We start from the raw sequence: 20,423 nt of genomic DNA, 5'->3' as shown, positions 1-20,423 counted from the left end.
TAGCACAGTACTTTTTCTGTACTCTTGCACTTTCTTGCCAATTTCTTGCATTTTATCGTATATTACTTGTAGTTTGAGGACCTAGTCGGGGTAATTATATCCCTTAACGAGCGTGGTGTCGCTTATTGATTCCATTTCACTCTGGATTTTTGCGGTCTGATTTTTAATTTCCATAAACTGGTTTTCGAGTAATTTATCTACTTGTTTAGTTACTAGGATCTCTTTTATTTTTTTGTTCATTTCTTCTTGGGAAGCCTTAATTTCTCTAAGAGATTTAAGCGTGGCCTCCATCATACTTTTGATTTTTAGTTTTTCTGTCATTAATTGTGCAGAGGCAGTTAGAAGTTTAGATCGTATTTTTAAAAGCTGTTCCATATTGGTTCTGCCTGTAATGGAGTGGCACTAGGTATTTTATTTTGTCTTTTAGGGGATGGGTTGTACAATTCTTGTTCTTATTCTATCTTCAAGGATTGTTATCGAGCCGGGAATCAATTTATCTTGAAAAATTAACTATTAACTTATTTTGACCTTTTCCGGGTAGCTTTCGTTGAAGTGTTATTTATCTACTTTTTGTGTTATTCATCTACTTTTGTTTTAAGGTTTTTTTTTCAAGCTGCTTATTTCAATTTTATATTACCATATGGGTTTTTGGGGTACCTGATCTCTAGACATATTTCCATTTACCTGGTTTTTTACTTATTCTGCCAGATTTCGTAGTGACTTCCTGTTCACTTTCTGCTGTTTTATTCTTTTTTGACTTTCCCATAGAGATTAGGTCAAATTTCTTGTATTGTTTTCAAAAAGAATTTCTGGCCTTTTGCCTTAGCCTGTTTTGCATGTGCGGTAGCCGAAGTAGATTTTCGTTTTTGTGCGTCTTGGGGCTCATCAGTAGCTGATTCATCGTCGGATTCAGAAGAGCTAGTTCCTGATGATTCATCATCGGGGCTTTCGGGATTGGCCCTTTTTAATTTCGGAGTATCCCCTGCCCTTGCTTCGTATATTTCATCCCCTTTTGAGGTAGAGGCTTTATTCTCCATTTCCTCACGCTGATGTCCTGTTTTGGGGGATTTAAAAGATTCTTGGGAATTCTGGGAGGAGTCAAATATTTTTGGAGAATGTCTCCATTGCATGAATGCCATTTCTTCCGGGGGGTGGGGTAGATTTTTTAGCATGGTCTTTTTACAGGAGTGTGATTCCTTGGGTTTTACTTTGGATACCGTTATGTGGTGGTATTGTCCTAGATTTACATCGTCAGGATGTTTCTGGGTCCAAGGCAAGGTACTTTGCCTTGTTTTTATCGGATAACTTATAATGTCCATGGCTTCTCTCAAACTTTTAGTATTTCCTTTATTTGTATCCCTGGGTGGAGTCTTCCTTATTTTTGCACCCGGGGTTTCCATAGCTCTGTTTAATTCATCCTGTAACGACAGGGGTCTTTCTATCGGGGTTGCCGGGGACACCATGTCATCAGGGAATCTTTTGGGGGGACACGGGGTCGAAATTCTATCGGGGAAAAATTGGGTTTTTGGGGACAGCGTATAATCTAATTCTTCGTAACTTTCTGATGATGAACTTTCTAGACCTTTTGGGGTTCTGACTGGTATGTGAATTAAGGGTTTTCTTTTAGGGATGACTAAATTTTTCATGGCTAAAAATTCTTCAAAATTTTCCTCGTCGCTATGATTCTCGAAGTAGTTTTGTTTGAAATTGAAAGGTTTTAACTCGGCTAGTCTTGACTGAGGGAACTCATTTTCCGCGTTTAATGAATCTAAAGATGAGGGTTCGGGTGCCCACTTAACCGGGTATTTGGCTCCTTTTATACGACTAACATTTGCCTTGTATGTTCTTCCGTTGTCTGGGTTTATCATTTTAAAAGTAAAATCATTGGTGTATTTTTTGATTATTCTGTAAGGTCCCGAATACTTATTGGAAAGTTTTTTGCCTTCTACCTTAGCTTCATTTTTTAGATAGACACAGTCACCTACCCTAAAATTTATATTCCCTTTGACTTTGGACTCGTTTCTCAACTCTTGGTTCATCTTACATTTTTCTAATTCTTGTATAACTATTTTATAGGTTTTTCTCATTCTATTTATAAAATTTTACTTATAGTCTTCTGTATTATTGTAAAACTACCTGGACTCTATAAGTTCTTGATAAGGTATTTTAAAACCGCGTCCGAAAAAAAGAAAAAATGGGCTTTCTTTAGTCGTTTCTGAATGAGCGGTATTAATTACATTGGTTAAGTAAGGTAGATACAGATCCCAATCGTTTCGATTGTCCTTTGTATAAATACTCAAGACATTGGAAAATATTTTATGCCTATTTTCAATTTTCCCGTTAGCTTGGGGGTGTTAAGGAGAAGTTAATAATTTTTCTATTTTAAGGAAACTCATTAAATATTTTGTTACTTTAGAAACGAAGTTGCTTCCGTTATCGTAAAAATATTGTTTAACTTATGGAAGGTTTTAGCTATTCCTAAGTACCCACCTATATCAGAATGGAAATATTCAAAGGCAGGTATTATTAAGCTTTGGGAGAGTACTGGGACTATTAAAGTTTGATTTCTATTTGTTTCATCTGTTGTTATCCTGCAAAGGATTTATTCGTCGAATTCATCATAAAAATTATTTATGTCCTTTCTTAGGGGTTTAAACTTATCGGGGAGAGTATCGGAATTCACAAAATAATTAATGAGAGTCAAACACATTTCATCCTTAACTTGGTTTCTTTTAATGTTATCTAGGGATAAGGGGCTATAAGTAATTTCGTTTTCTTTTGCTTGGATTTTAAATTTATTCTTCTTATATTTTCGTTTATTGGGATTAATAGCATTTATTTCTTTATTTGCGTTATATGAGGAGTTATTTTCGGGGTATCTACTCAGGTAATCACAGGCGGCATTTTGTTTACCGGTCAAATGTTCAAATTCGTAATCCAGATCTTGGATTTTCATTATCCATCTAGCTAAGATTCCAGCTGGATTTTTGAATGTGCTTAGGTACTGTAAGCTTTAATGGTCCGAACGCACCTTAAATTTACGACCTACTAAATAATGTCTAAATTTGTCTAAAATTTATATTCCCTTTGACTTTGGACTCGTTTCTCAACTCTTGGTTCATCTTACATTTTTCTAATTCTTGTATAACTATTTTATAGGTTTTTCTCATTCTATTTATAAAATTTTACTTATAGTCTTCTGTATTATTGTAAAACTACCTGGACTCTATAAGTTCTTGATAAGGTATTTTAAAATCGCGTCCGAAAAAAAGAAAAAATGGGCTTTCTTTGGTCGTTTCTCAATGAGCGGTATTAATTACATTGGTTAAGTAAGGTAGATACAGATCCCAATCGTTTCGATTGTCCTTTGTATAAATACTAAAGACATTGGAAAATATTTTATGCCTATTTTCAATTTTTCCATTAGCTTGGGGGTGTTAAGGAGAAGTTAATAATTTTTCTATTTTAAGGAAACTCATTAAATATTTTGTTACTTTAGAAACGAAGTTGCTTCCGTTATCGTAAAAATATTGTTTAACTTATGGAAGGTTTTAGCTATTCCTAAGTACCCACCTATATCAGAATGGAAATATTCAAAGGCAGGTATTATTAAGCTTTGGGAGAGTACTGGGACTATTAAAGTTTGATTTCTATTGGTTTCATCTTTTATTATCCTGCAAAGGATTTCTTCGTCGAATTCATAATAAAAATTATTTATTTCTTTTCTTAGGGGTTTACACTTATCGGGGAGAGTATTGGAATTTAGAAAGTAATTAATGAGATTCCAAAACATTTCATCCTTAAATTGGTTTCTTATAATGTTACCTAGGGACAAGGGTCTATAAGTGATTTCGTTTTCTTGTGTTTGGATTTTAAATTTATTCTTCTTATATTTTCGTTTATTGGGATTAATGGCATTTATTTCCTTATTTACGTTATATGAGGAGTTATTCTCAGGATATCTACTCAGGTAATCACAGGCGGCATTTTGTTTACCGGTCAAATGTTCAAATTCGTAATCCAGATCTTGGATTTTCATTATCCATCTAGCTAAGATTCCAGTTGGATTATTTGAATGTGCTTAGGTACTGTAAGCTTTAATGGTCCGAACGCACCTTAAATTTACGACCTACTAAATAATGTCTAAATTTGTCTAAAATTTATATTCCCTTTGACTTTGGACTCGTTTCTCAACTCTTGGTTCATCTTACATTTTTCTAATTCTTGTATAACTATTTTATAGGTTTTTCTCATTCTATTTATAAAATTTTACTTATAGTCTTCTGTATTATTGTAAAACTACCTGGACTCTATAAGTTCTTGATAAGGTATTTTAAAACCGCGTCCGAACAAAAGAAAAAATGGACTTTCTTTGGTCGTTTCTCAATGAGCGGTATCAATTTCATTGGTTAAGTAAGGTAGATACAGACCCCAATCGTTTCGATTGTCTTTTGTAAAAATACTAAAGACATTGGAAAATATTTTATGCTTATTTTCAATTTTCCCGTTAGCTTGGGGGTGTTAAGGAGAAGTTAATAATTTTTCTATTTTAAGGAAACTCATTAAATATTTTGTTACTTTAGAAACGAAGTTGCTTCCGTTATCGTAAAAATATTGTTTAACTTATGGAAGGTTTTAGCTATTCCTAAGTACCCACCTATATCAGAATGGAAATATTCAAAAGCAGGTATTATTAAGCTTTGGGAGAGTACTGGGACTATTAAAGTTTGATTTCTATTGGTTTCATCTTTTATTATCCTGCAAAGGATTTCTTCGTCCAAGTCATAATAAAAATTGTCTATTTCCCTTCTTAGGGCTTTGAACTTATCGGGGCTTTGAACATGACGGTAAATTATAGATAGTAACTCCATTTGCGTCACTGAATAACTTCTTTCGCCTTTCGTTAGAGTCCTTCTTGAATAGCATATGACTTTCTCTATATATTGAGGGGGTTCCTGTAGGGATTCGGGGTAGTTTTCCACGGGGATTAATTGGGAAAGGGTCGCACCGATGCCTAAAGTTGAGGCGTCAGTCGTAACTACAAATTTGAAATTGTTCTCAAAGTCTGGCAGCGACAGTGTTGGTTCAGAAGTAAGTTCTTTCTTGAGAGTGTCCAAGAAAGTTTGAGCTTCCTGCGACCAGGTGATAGTTTTGCCTTCCCCTTTAATTAGGTCCGTTCAGGGTTTGGCAATTTGGTCGTAGTTACGTATGAGTTTTCTAAAATAACTTTTTAAACCTATAATGCCTCTCAATTGTTTTATAGTTTTTGGCGGCTTAAGATTCTCTACACATTTTATCTTCTCAGGGTCCGGTGATATTTGACCTTGGGTCAGTATCATTCCTAAGAATTTTATTTCGGATTGAAATAGATTTACTTTTTCAGGTCTACATTTCAGATTAACTTCTCTGAATTTTTCGAAAACCTTGGTCAATGTTTTCAAATGGTCCTTTTGGGTCTCTCCTACACAAGTCACATCATCCACAAATTAAATGATATTTTTTATACCTCGTAATAAGTGTAACAGAGGTCTACATAGTGCACTTAAACTAGTTTTGAGTCCAAAGGGTGCTCTTAAATACTCATAAGAACCACATTCCGTTGTCGAAAAGGCCGTTTTATAAACGTCGTTATCTGCTATCTTAACCTGATGATAACCTTGTGTGAGGTCAAGAAATGTAAAAATTCTATTTTTGGTTGAGATGGAATCTAGAATTTCATCAATTTGGGGCAGGGGAAATTTGTCGCTGACTACCTGCTTATTTAGAACTCTATAATATACTACATGTCTAAGGTCCTTGGTCTTTTTTGGCACTAGTATAACAGGGGCTGAATACGGGCTTATACTTGGCCGTATAATATTGTTTCTTTCTAATTCGTGGATTTTATTTTTTAACCAATCTTCATAGGGATAAGGGATGCGATAGGGCTGTTTAGCTACGGGCCACCCTGTGGTTTGGATAGAATGTTCATAGAACAGTATCAATCCAATATCTTCTTCACATGTGGAAAATATATCTCTAAAATTCCAGAGTAGTTCACATAATTTTTCTTTTAATTTTGTATCTTCGATATGGTCTAATTTGAATTTTTCAAAAAATTGGGGTCTTGTTAGGGGGTACCTATTCTTTGAATGGCTAACACCAACGCTATTAACTAAGATTTCCTTGGAGTTTTTCCATTTGTTTAGCTCGTGCTCAGAAATAACTTGTATTTCAACGAGGCATGTCCCCTTTTTTAATGTAACCATATCATTTTCATGTGTATTGGTCAACCAAATAAAGCCTTCTCCTTTCTCATATAAAATGATCTGTTTCTCACAAAACAGATTTTCGGGGATTTCTTTACACTGGGATGTAAACCAAATTTCGGAATTGTCATTTACAGGGGCGATCATTTGTGAAATTTGAACTCTTTGCATTGTTTTTGGGGGGATTTTTGTTTTACGTACCGTGAATCCATAATATTTTTCTTCCGAATTATTTTCTATTAAGTAATATTGGCGCTTGGTTGCGTCAAGTCTTCCGCTTTTGGGGTTGATTGTAAGGAGACAAAACTTAGATTTATTATTTCATTCCATAATTCAGCTATTTTCTTTATTTCTGTTTGTCTATACTCCTGCATTTTCCCTATTTTTGCTTTTATTGACTCGAGCCATTTGCTGCTTGATTTTCTCCCACAGGACGAGAGATGGGTTACAAAAGATTTTATTCTATTCACTGTTGCTTTCCCTCTCTGCACGCGTTGGAGAATAGGATCGTATGGATACACGAGTCTGTTGTTTGCTATATCTAATAACACTTTATTGGATTTTAAAAAATTAGCACCGATTATAGCCTCATATGGGAAATTTTTGCATATAATGAAATTTGTAGGAAAGATTCTGTTATCTTTCGTCTAGTTTAGACGTATGGAGCCTATCGCTTCTAGTCTATGTCCAGTGACACTAGTTAAACTGGGAATATTGAAATTTTTCCGTCGCTTAATATATACTGGTAGTCTATTAAATACATCCGTGTTTATTATGTTAACTGACGCACCAGAATCTATTAACGCTTTGAAATTAATATTTGCAACAACAAAATTATTTAATATAGGTAATGTGTCATTATTATCACTTAAGGAAGGTACAACTATTGGAAAGGACCTATAAAAAATACTGGCCTCCAGGGTCTCGGTTAATTTTCTTTGGGGCCTAATTCGTTTCCCTGTGCACTTATTTGATCGGTTGGGGTTTGATATTAGGTTTCTGTAGGAATTTCCCCTACTAGGGATTTTCGAAATTGATTGAAATTTGAGTGTCTTGGCTGCCACGTATTATTGTATGGGTTAGAATTTCTTTTCTCGATGGCTCGCGGCATTTCTTCATTATTTATTGATGAAAAATTTCTTTCGTTTCTTGAAAAATTTCTTTCGTTTTCCGTCGGGAAAAAATATCTTCTGTCATCGCCCGTATTCCTGTTAAATCTAGTTGGACACACTGTTCGTGAATTGAATTGATGCATGTTTTGTCGCATATTTAGGTTGGGAAACCGATAATTATTTTGTTGGTTGGGGGAAGGACTTGAATAGGGTTGGGGAAGTGTGTATTGGTAGGGATTTGCGTATTCAAATACTTGTTGGTATGGGTTGCGGAACGATGGGAGACGTGGGGGGTTACTCCTATAACTTCCTGACCCGTTGGCATTTAAGTTTCTTCTCCTGAACAAATGGTAATCAAAACTGAGGGTTGCTGCTGCAAAATTATTTCTCGTACGGCATTCCCTTGCGATATGTCCTTGTTTATTACATGCGTAGCATATAATTGGGGGTTGTTTACGTAGCTTCCAGTATTCGTGGGTACGAAACGTACAATTCTTTGCCTGGTGGGGGTTGGGGATCTGTTTTGGTTCGGTTTGGGTGAATTATCTCTCGAAAAAAATCCTGGGGAAATTCCTCGTGATCGTCCCGGATTTGAATTTTCTACATTATTTATTCTTGACTTATTGTGGTTTGCCACAATCGAGTCAATTTCGATCATTCTCTCTACTTCCTGGACTGCTAGCTTTAATGTTTGAATATTCTTTGATATCAACATTCAGTACAGTTCGGGGCTCAATCCTTGCATGAAAGCATTTAGTACAATTTTATCATACAAAGGACTAGGTTCTTTCCCGTATTTAGCTTCAATGGATACCATTACTTTGTGCAGATATTCTCTAACATTTTGAATTTCGTCGAAGCATACAGTTCCGTACTTTAATTTGTGTGTTGAACTAGTTTCAACAAGTCTTTCTTGGAACGTTTTTAGCAATTTTTCTATTGAGTTTATTGGAAGGTTGTTGTCTTCCCCTATTGTATTTTCTATTTGTTTTAGGAATGTTAGTGCTTGCCCCTTAAGTCTCATTAATAACATGCCTACTAATGCTTTTAAATCCGTTTGAGTTACCTCCACAAATTGATTTAATTGGATAATAAATTCATCTACATCTGAATCTCCGTTATTTGGGGGTAGTGATTTTGAAATTTCAACTGTTTTGGCAATATTTTTTTGCTTTAATAATTGTTCGTTTTGATCTAACGACATATTGATTTGTTTTTTTTAATAGGTTAAAATTCGGCACTGGTTTTATTTGTTTTGATACTATTTAAATTCGATACTTCCAAATTATTTTTTTTGCTACTATTTTAAGGGGACTTAGGCTTAACAGAATATTGCACTTCAAAGCATGCACAAAATATGACACTTCAAAGCATGCACAAAATATCGCAAATTCCCTATATGTAATATTTCTCAATAATCCTTTTTTTGTAGAAAATTTTGTCCTTGTGTTTTTGCTCCTTTAAACAGGCTGCGCCAATTATAATGGAGGGGGTTTCAATTATGAATGGACGTTATCAATAAAAGAGTTTCGTTCTTATATTTTAAGTTAATTCTTTGTATTAGCGTTCCTCATTTACTTATTTCTCTAGGTAATTTTCAGTTAAACTCTTAGCTGACGGTTCACGGCTAGCATACCTGAGTGGAGGCGGAATATACTGTACAGGGAGCTTAAATTAGTAGTTAAGATTGGTGAGCCTACATTAATCGCCATACTGAGTCAAAGTCAGATTGAAGGGTTTCAGGTTTCCTCGAAAGTGAGTGAAGCCACATGAACAAGCTACCTTGAGATATACTAGCACGAAGAGAATAAAATAAGAAAGTGATGTATTTTTTTACTCACATAATCGGAACAGAGCTTCGGGTATATCAAAACACTTGTAGTAAGTGACACTAGGTTAAAACTGCTCACTGGTAATACAAGTAACGTTCAGTACTACTGTCTATTAAATTCACATAAGATAATAGGTTGAAAATGAGTCCACCATAAAACTGGCACGAGTCTCAAGTAAGACTTCCATATGACTCATATAAGACTTCAAAAAAACTGTTCCGAAAACTAATAAAAGACTCACAAATAAATTCTCAAAAATGACTGATAAAAGACTCCCAATCGACTCACTGCAACTTGCTAAGTTTGAAAATACTATACTCTGCGACTTTGCCTAGGGTTACGTTCGGGCGTTGCTGAAAGGCACAGTATACTGATTCTATTGGCTCGGATTCTCTGTCCTCTATTACTATTGGACAGTGACGTACCAATCAGCTACTCGATTTTAACTAACTTTTGATACGAATTATGACTGTTTAAAACTTCACTTTGGAATTTTTCTTAGCGGAATAAAGTATTTACCTTATAATTAGAACGGCTACATAGTTTTACATTGTATCTCAAGAAAATATTTTTTAAAGCTTTACCTTGTAATTACAGCGGAATATTTAGTTTTACTTTTGTATCTTGAAAAAACATTTTTTTAAGCTTTACCTTGTAATTACGGTGGAATATTTAGTTTTACTTTTGCATCTCGCGAAACTAATTTTTAAAGTTTTTATCTTGTAATTATAGGGGAATACATAGTTTTATTTCTTATCCCAAGTGACCACCTGTTGATCGTTTGGAACTTCAAACTCAAGATTTAGATTACATGGTTGGTTGCATGTCATGTGAAATTGGTCATTCTGAATATTTATTGTTGTTACCTTTTTTGTGGGAACGATTTTTTCATAGTTACAATTGTGATACAATGTTTCGCTACTTTTTAAATTAGACAATTAAGTGTTACTTGAATTCTTTGGGTTTATATTCTGGGCGATTTTATTTTACTTAGAAAGTTTCGGGGTCTTGAAAATCGATTCCATTACATTCTAAAATGTCAGGATGTTTTCTTTTGGTCATGACTTTTAAGGAATGAATGTGTAAATCGTACTGCTCACAAAATAAATGTACAAAGTTGATGAGTGAAGTAAGGTAAGGAGCAAATATTTGCCAACAAAACTGACAATGAACAAAACAGTACAAGCTTCTGAAAAAAAGTGGTCCCATTTCAACAACATTTACTCAGAGACATCATTGGCCTTAATAACACTTGAGTTTTACAAAGGCAGTGATGATAAAATTTGCTGACGAATTGCTTTTGTAACAAGAATTCAAACCAAAGGAATTTTTATATTATTAGACACAAATTTTAAACTTTAACCTTCAGTTTTCTTATGAGCATTGAGGGTAACTTATAAAAAGTCTTTGTCGAAATATCTGCTTTGATTTTTGTGTATTTGCAGGCTTAAAGGTATTCTCGTCTTTTGTTTTTGTTTTCTTGTATAAATTACTTCAATAAAAATTTACAAGTAAAAGTAAAGAGCGACACTAAAATTCAAAAATAGACAAAAGTTACACCGTATTTGAGCAGGGTGCCCCCTCTTCAATCACCAACTCCTAAAGTTTTACGCTAAAGTTTTAAGTTGCTTTATAAACATTTCTCGTTCTAAATCCACTGCTCGTGTGTTTGACCAGTTTTTCTTGAAGAATTGGGACCAAACGTGAAATTTTAGCGTAAAGAGTGGAGGGTTGAGAAGTGGACATCCCTCCTCTTATACGATATAATTTATGTCTGTTTTAAGTATTAATGTTGCTCTTTATTTCACTTGAAAATTTTTTTCTAATTTCTAATTTCTAAATTCTAATTTCTGTTTGCTTTTAATAGCATTCCAGAGGTTAACAAAAATGCGAAATCAGCTATATTTAGCAGTATCAGTAATAGTTACAAAAAAAGTACAATTAAAAATAAAAGTATAGTTCCAAAAGTGAATACTAAAGGCTGCCAAATAATTTTTTTTTCTCCTTTCCAAAGCTTCCTAACTTTAAATCAATATTTAATAACATTAAAAAAGAAATATACTTGCAACTGTAGATACGTCTTTTCAAAGTTGCATGAGCATTTTCAGAGCTTCATAAAATGAAGGCCTTTCATTTTGCATTTCATGTCTGTTATTGAAAGTAATACCACTACTTTTCTAAGTAGCCTTACTTACTAATGTTAAGAACAGCCGGTGACGAGGGAAGGGGGGGGGCTCCAAATTGTGCTTGGAATCTCCTAGCAAATAAAAAACCATCTAAACAAGTAATTTACAATCATGCAAAAGTTTTCTAATCCAGAAGAAAAACATAGTAAAGAGACCATCCTTAGAAAATTCATCTAAAAAATATTTAACAAATGTTCCCCAGGCTGTTGAACTGCAAAAAAAGATACAAATTCAAGGGAATGGGATACTTTCCTCCTTGGCAACATTTGGAGAATAGTTTTGATGTGATTTAAAGCGTATAAAATAAGAATCAAAACTTCACCCCTAATATTAACCCCTTTCTTGTAGAGTTACACTCATGTGTTTGATCTTAAGAAAATTAAATTATTTTAAGCTGTCTGAAAAAATCTATCTTTGCAGAAAGAAGGTTTGAGGAAGTCAAAGTTGAAGTCACAGGACTGTTTGGAAAAGAGTTGCAACTTTTCCATTTAAGAAAGAATAATAAGTAACAAACGGCCGCATCTGGTAATTCTCTGGATTTCACAAATCGATACATCAAGAACGATCTATGAATATTTAACTAAAAATCTGTTTTTGTCGTGCAATTCAGTTTTTTTATTCGATTTTCAGAGAGTTACTAAGTTTTTTCTGGTGCTGATTGAAAACCCTGATTAACCTTCCATTAGATATGAACTCTTGACGTTTCTTAATTCTGTAGATATGCTATCCCATGGTTTTAGTCCCGATCTTTAATCTTCTGAAAAAAATATAAAAAGAAAAAAATAAAATAAAAAGAATAAAGAAGAAAAAACAAGAAAGAGTACCCACTAAGAACATCCAAAAGCCCTCGGCATCCTGTTTGTCCATCTCCTCCATTGACAAAGAAGTCAGCATGGCCGATAGAGTTATGAATTCCAACACCAACAAATCTTGAGCTTGATTTTCCGTTTGTGTGAATGACGTCGACAAAGTCGGCATCAGTATAGTCGAGTCTATTCGAGGCTCCTTTTTCGTAAAATGACGGTAATGCAGGATCTAGTCCTATATTGAAAATATAATTTTGTCATGCGCTCACTAAATATTTGATAATAAAATAAAATAATTATTTTTTGTAGTTGCAGCAATTTCACTATGAAAATAATATAATAATTTATAATTATCCATAATATATAATAATACATATTATACCAGTAATAAGATTATTATTTTTTATAATAATATAGTATTATTATCATTATATATATATACATACATATATATATATATATATATATATATATATATATATATATATATATATATATATATATATATATATATATATATATATATATATATATATATATATATATATATATATATATATATATATATATATATATATATATATATATATATATATATATTCACTATGAGAAACTTTTTAAGAATTTCACTATGAAAATAATAAGAATAATTGATAATTATCCATAATGCATAATAATACATATAATACCAGTAATAATAATTATTTAAATAAAAGGAAACAGTACAAAACAAATCGAACGGGATTTGTCTTGGTGTTTGCGTTTAAAAAACTTGCCAGAGGTCAATTCAGGCTGCCAATCGGTTTGTTTTTATTTTTCTCTTGAAACCTTCTTTGCAATCTTCTTCTTTGCAAACCCCCTTGTAATTTTTGTTATAATTCAAAAGATGCTCTAAATATTTATGCTCACATTAATTTAATTCTTTTTGATTAATCCCATTCTTTTGTTGTCTTTTATTTGCTTTTTTCATTTAATTTTTTTTGTTACTCCGCTGTTTTACAGTTTTGTATAGTTGTTAAAAAAATAAAATTTGTTTTCCACTTTGCATACAATCTTTCGACGTGTTTAAATATATGCATACAATGCATTTAATTATTAGAAAGCCCTATTGTACAGGCTTCAAGCTCCCATGTACACAAAGGTGGAATTTTACGGTTTTTTTTAGAAGCATGATCATAGATTCGTGCTTATTTGTTTGTTTGCTGTTTGTTCCCCAAGGGTGATCGTATTGAACCAATAGAACTAGTAAATCCAGAAGCGGCTCATTCCATGGGAAATCATAAGTTCTAGTGCTCTTTTTAAGTGACCAAAAAGATTGCGCCACAGCAAAGAGGTGTTATTCAACTTTATAGAGCTAAACTACAATTTTGTCCAAAATCGGCCGAACTTTGGCCGAAACTCTGAGATTTAATATTATCGAGAACCTATGTACTAAGCTTCCCAGTCTCAAAGACAGTAAGGCCATGTGCTGATTTACCCGTTCCTGAAGAGTCACGGAGAGTCATAGTTTATAGAAAGCCCCTTTAAGGTTTACACGACCATTCTTACATAAAACCTTACATCCCTCCAGGTGTAACTTTCGATACTTGCCACCAGACTTTGGGGGTTGGGTCGATCCTGGAAATTTGTTATCTGATCTTTGAACTATTTATTAACAAAATGACTATCTCAAAATTTTAGTTGAATACATTATGGGAAGTAAATCAAAACAACTTGATTTAAACGAGTTGATTTAGATTATGGTAGGTAAAATTCTGTACATTAAGGTATAATTTGGCATTGGCTATTTTGGAGGAAAGCCTGATGTCTCAAAAAGCAGATTTTCACGCCCATATTTCTGTGAGTCTTTACGTAAATATAAAACATATATATATATATATAAATATATAAACATCTCTATACCACTATAAGAAATTACCAGAGGGTTTTAATTTACGAGGGGTTGAGGAGGGGACAGTGCTTCTCATATATGGAATAATTTCTGCTAATTTTAAGTTTTATTTTGCTCCTGACAGTCAGATACTTTCTTTTTATTTAACTAAACAAAGAGATAGCCTAGCGTTGGTTAGATGATGAACATAATAGAGGAAAGTATTTGGTGTTCTGAATAGTTCAGTGAAAAAAAAAAACTTTGAGCATTCAAACTGCAGTAAAGAGTAAAGTTAAGACTAGTAATTAAGTAACTTTGGAATTGATCTTATCAGTCATACTTGTGCCAAGTTCCTTGTTGACATCACAGATTAGCCCCCATACGTTAACGGTACAGCTTTTATTGCGGAAATCAGTGATTTGGGCAATTGGGTGAATTGGGCAATCAGAGCCCAATTCGATCTTGCATTAAGTTTGCAAATGTTACTTTCAAAAACTTTATTTAGGAAAGTCTACTAAAAAAACCTTGATTTTTAAACTCTAACGAGACACGAGAATAGAGCTTGGTTCTATTCTTGCGCTGCGTTATGTAGCGTTATGCACGATGGGTGTGCGTGCAGGAAAGGTGTGTGAAAGCACAGGAAGGCCTGGATGAAGGGCTACGAAACGGAGATCCGCATTGAAAAGTAAGACACACAAGACTGTATTAAGCAGTGAAAATAGAGTTTTAAACTTAATCTAGGAAAAGTATGCTTAAACTTTCTGCAAAATGCCAAGGCTCTTGCATATCTTCATTTTAATTTTGCCGATGCGAAGTTTAAAATACAAGTTTTCGTCAAGAAGAATGCCCAGGAGTTGAAAATAAAGATCTTTAGGTCTTCTGGTACTACCATTTGAGAGATGGATTTCAGATAACAGAGAAAACAACTGAAAAACCCATGAAAAAATAGACACGCTAAACTAAGACTAGTTGAACTGGAAGATCCCTTTGTGTATAGGCTTGCAGAATTGCTTCTAATTTAGGAGGCCATAGATAGCGACTCATTGCGGCAAAAAGGTATCGAAACCCAACAAAGCCAGAACAAAGCCATGCCCCTTTGTCTGTATAAAGGCTGCCACTCCACACAAGGAAGGAGTCGTATAAGTATCGTACGACTGATTTGATTTACAAAAGTTTTAAAAAGGAAAGATTAAATTTTTTCAGTAAAGTGCAAGGTATGTTCTAGCCTTGGGAAGGCATAAGGATTTTTAGCCCTATTTTTTGTGGGCAGATTATTTTGGAACCAGAGGTTTTGATTGGATAGTGAATATAACTGGACATCCTTTTAATATTCTGACGGCTATTATTGGCTGTCCAGTTAAAGCCAGCCCTGCTGAAGGAAGGGTGAATGATTTCAATCAAGACGAAGCTTAACTTTGTCAACGTTCTAGCAAAAGCGTGAATCTCTTACCCGATTCCTTTCATATTCTCGTCTTGATGCTTTTATGACTCCTTGATGCTATAAGTAGCTAACGACTCATCGCAGTTTCTTACAGCTAAAAGCTAACTATAGCCTTCCAAATCTAATGACTCATTGCAGCTTTCTACACCTATCGACACATCGTAGATTTCAAAACCTAACGGCTTATCTTAGCCTTATACAGATAATAGCTAACTAGAGTTTTCTACAGCTAACGGCTCATCGCAGCTTTCTACAGCTGACAACTCATTACAGCTTTCCACAGCTAACGACACATCTTTACTTTCTACAGATAATAGCAAACCGTAGATTTCTACAGCTAAGTACATATCGTATCACTCTGCAGGTAACAAATAACTAAAGTTTCTTATAGCTAACAGCTCATCGCAGCTTTCTAGCTAACGATTCATCGCAAATTCCTTGGGCTAAAAACACACCATAGCTTTCTACAGCTAACAATATATCGTAGCTTTCTAGAGCTAATAACTAACCACAGTTTTTTTTACAGCTAACAGCTCATCACAGCTTTCTACAGCTAATGACTCATCGGAGCAAAAAGACATACAAAGCCAACACGGCATAAAACTGAGTCATTTCTTAGCTCAAAGGTTGCCACTTTCTAGTAGGTAGGAGTCATATAGATAAAAACAAATTTTACCAGTAATACGGGGAAGCATTTTTCCATATTTTTTCCTAAAATGCTTTGCAGCAAATCCTGCCACGTGAGCACCCAAACTAAATCCAACAATGTGCACAGTTGACAGATCAGCACCATTAGAGATGAGAAAATGCACAAGTTTTGAAACTTCACGACCGACATCTTTAGTGTTTGCTGCAGCCGTGTTGTAAAGTGGTGCCACGGCACTTTTCTCCCAGTCAACATATATTAAATTACAGGGATCTGCCTCTTCTGCCATAAAAGCTGAAATAGAAATGCCGAGTGCAAGTTTTATTCGTTTACTTAAAAAAAAGAAAAGAAAATCAATTTTGTCTTCAACAATTATCTTTTATCTTTGACTAAATTTTTAAGTTTTTTGTGTGTTTTTTTTTAATATATGCATATATATTGGGAATTTGTCTTATGTGGTTCAACTTTTAGACCAATTTACCAAACTAGAGCAGCACAGCTGCTGTGATGACGGAATGAGGTTCCGCAAATCATTCTAATGGTGCCTGAATTGTTTGACTGAATTTTTATCTTTTTTTTTAGCTTTTTTTTTGTGTTTCGTTTTTTTAAATGTATACATATATACTGGGAATTCGTCTTCTGTGGTTCAAATCTTATACTAATTTATCAAACTAGAGCAGCACAGCTGCCGCGATGACGGAATGAGGTTCCACAAGTCATGATAAAAGGTGCACCGAAGGATGTACCTTGGTTTTCCTCTACGACAGGATCTCTCTGGTTTTCAGATTCACATCATGATAAAAAAATTATAATATTAGCTTTTTTATATTTTATTATAAGAATGTAACATCATATATGTTATCATTAAGTTTTAATACTATCTGAATCTTAGTATTACATTAAATTCGTATTATAAATGGAGATTTAAAGCATCTGGCTAATCTATAAGGACAACTACCAGAAACCACATGATGATATTCACAAATCTTCAATATGCAGGATTTTTGCACCACATATCTAACTCTTTAAGTGTTTCCCAAAGCATAAATATTAAACAGTAGCAAAAACCTTATACTCTCCATTAAAGATTTTTGGGGCACATCAGTAGCACACCTTTCTTCATGACTCCATCTTAGCGCACCCACACTGACAGAAGTTTAGCGCATTGAGTTAGGACATCTGATTTGTCCCATTTCTGAACCAAATTTTTGCTACTGTTTAAAATTTATGCTGTGGTGTTTCCCGATATCAGTTTAAAGTCTCAATTTACACAAAATTAAGTCCTTTTCAGTCCTCTTGAGCTTCTCCTGTCACTCCCTGTCATGTCTTACCACAGAAGCGAAATGATAGATAGATAGATAATTTATTCAACCTCTAGGCCATACACAAACATTACAATGATTATATTAGACAACAGCCAGCATACACTTAAATAGATGGTATAACTACTAACAACAAACAAAAACCTTAAACCCATTATTTACATCGTTTTAAACTCTGTTTTATAAATCCAGTTACTGCTATAATCGTCTCCCGGGATGAAGATTTAAGGATCCCAGGAAAAAACACCTCCCCATCACCTAAATACTTCAATCTCAAATATGAAAGCCCCTGGCACAACGTCAAAAAATGGAGCAAATTATCTTCCTCCATACCACATAAAGAGCAAGTATAATATGATTTCGGTCCCTGAGCATTTCTTTCAAATACTTTCAATCTACTTTTTAAGGGAAAACCATTCGCTCGGACCTGGAACCACATACTCAAGTTTTCTGGTGTCAAATTCAGCTTAAAATAATATTCTAGTCCAAAAGACTCTTTTATCTTAGAATACTGGCACAAGGTTTCAGATTTTCGAATATGTATGCAATTGTATATCATGCCAGAGTTGGATCCCTTGATCCTCCTTAACATGTTTTAGCTTCCGATAAATTTCCTCTGGATCACCTGTTGGACCAAGACTTTCATTCCAAGCGTATGAAAGTCCGGCTTTATCAAGGAGGGCTTTAACATGGAACAGCCACGATCTTTTCTACCTTCCTGCAATAATTCAAAATATGCGGCTTTCATAAGCCTCTCATCTGGTAGTTGGATAATTTTCAGCCAAAATTTTACTACTTGTAGTAACCTTTCTTTATGCAGCGAAAACAAACTTAGATCTCCCTTAAGAGGCTGTGTATGAGTTTTAGCATGTACCCTAACCAATCTTTTATAATATTGTAGTTAAACCATTTCTAGTTGGGGGATCATCTCATATCCCCAAAGCTCCGCACCATAATGAATAATAGGGCAAATTTTAGATTGAAATAAATACTTATGTATTTTAATATTTTTAATTTCATTTAAAGCTCAATCTCTTAAAACTGCTGAAGAGACCGCTTTACCTCTACCCACCATTTCTTTCACATGATCCTTCCAATTTCCTTTATTATTTAATACAAACTCTAAATACTTAAAAGTTGTACTTTTTTCAACTCAATACCCTTAAATAAAAATTTATCATTGTTTTTATTTGTCCCAAAAATTATAATTTCAGTCTTTTGGCCATTTAATCTCATTTTTTTTTTCAAATTAACATCTAATATGTTCAACAATATTTGCAAATCTTCGGCGTTTCTAGCTATCAGCGCCGCATCATCCACAAATAACAACAGAGGCAAAGCTAAATTACCCAAACTCACTGTTGGAACCCATTTTTCCTCGAAAAACTCAACAATATCATTAATATATAAACAAAACAGCCTCGGTGACTAGGTGCTACCCTGTTTAACTCCTACCTCGCAACTAAATAAATCCGAAAACCCTTTGCCTGCCACCTTAACCATTCCTCTTATTAGCCTATACATATCACACACTAGTCGAACAAAAATCCGGGACAGTCCTATCCTCTAAAATTCTACGCACAACAAAATCCTATCAAAACTATCGAAAGGTATCTCAAAATCTACGAAAGCTACCAATAACTTATTCTTGTCTCTACTAAACTTTTCTATCAACGCCTTAAGTACCAATACCCTGTCAGCTGTGCTATATCCTTTCCTGAATCCACCTTGTTCCTCACGAATTATTCGATTCTTCTTTAACCAATTAGCTAGCCTATTATCAATCAATTTTTCTAGAATCTTACTTAGACATGGTACCAGAGTTATAGGCCTTTAGTTGCAATACAACCTTGGATTCCCTTTTTTAAATAAGGGTAATATTAAAGACATGTTCCATCCTGAAACCCAAATTCATGATTAAAGCATACTACCAAAATGCAGTATAAAAATTGGCATAAATAAACTTGAAAACTTTTTATATAAACGAGTTGGAATTCCATCAATTCCAGGATCTGTTCCACCATCCAATTTCCTTAAAACATGTGCAACCTCCTTAATATCCACCTCCTCTGTTAATATTTAGCCCTATGAAACCAAATTGGCAAAGAACGAAATTCTGAGATGGTCGATTTTAAGTTCAGTGTTCTTGCATTTAACAGAGATATTTATGGATAATTACGTCATATACAAAGTCATATATTGTATAAAGAAATTACCAGAGAGAATTACGCTTGCTATAAGCATTTTACACGAAATGAAATACAGTAATGCTCAACGTTCCTCCAAAATTGCTGGACCCCAACCCCCCGCCAACAGCTCCCCCTTGAATTTTTCAACCCGAGAAGGCAAAATTTTTTAGTTTCATACCGTCTTATTCATTTCCTCAGAAATGCTTAGCAACCAGTAGGAAAGGGCTCTATACTTTGAAGAATAGAGATCGAAGAATATGTGAAAACTTATGAAAGTGAACTTCCAAAATTCCAAAAGGAAAAATTACCACCTCTACCAATAGTTTGGTGACTTTTTTCGGCCCAAAACGACTAACCCAAATATTGCTGAGAAAATAGACACAATGAATTTCGAACTAACTCCACGATTCCCTCCTTAACGCAAAAGAAAAGTAATGGCAGTCCTGGAGGGCATAACCTTACGAAGAACCAGTTAATAAGCTGTTGCACGGATTTGAAACAGTCTGAAGTTAAATACGAAATATTTTGAAGTTAACATTAGGAGAATAGCTCTCAAACGTACAGGAAACAAAATGAAAAATATTGGTTCTATTTAGGCATTTTTCTTATATCAAAAACGCCATTTACTTTCTGAGTACCTAGAGGTTTTTTTCCAGCCACTTGCGCATCAACTGATTTTCTGTACATTATTGGCAAGTATCAAGGTCCACGGATGTGGACATAAGACCGGACAAGGTTCTGATACAAAGCAAGTAGTTAACAACAACATGT

At 34.1% G+C, this 20,423-nt stretch overlaps 1 protein-coding gene across 2 annotated transcripts in view; it reads right to left on the bottom strand.

Moving 5' to 3' along the window:
- Positions 1-20,423, bottom strand: part of LOC148943923 (inactive pancreatic lipase-related protein 1-like) — a 144,706-nt gene that overhangs the window by 52,855 nt on the left and 71,428 nt on the right. For both annotated transcript variants that reach the window (XM_089101913.1, XM_089101914.1), the window contains exons 4-5: positions 16,172-16,435; positions 12,207-12,419 (exon numbers count right to left, since the gene is read on the bottom strand). In XM_089101913.1, the coding sequence (XP_088958039.1) occupies positions 12,207-12,419; positions 16,172-16,435 (477 nt within the window). The remainder of the gene's footprint in view (positions 1-12,206; positions 12,420-16,171; positions 16,436-20,423) is intronic.

Source organism: Artemia sp. Qi Xiang Cuo, chromosome 15 (genome assembly GCF_049724085.1).
Source record: "Artemia sp. Qi Xiang Cuo chromosome 15, ASM4972408v1, whole genome shotgun sequence".
Taxonomy (NCBI): Eukaryota; Metazoa; Arthropoda; class Branchiopoda; order Anostraca; family Artemiidae; genus Artemia; species Artemia sp. Qi Xiang Cuo.
This window is presented reverse-complemented; position numbering and strand designations above follow the sequence as displayed.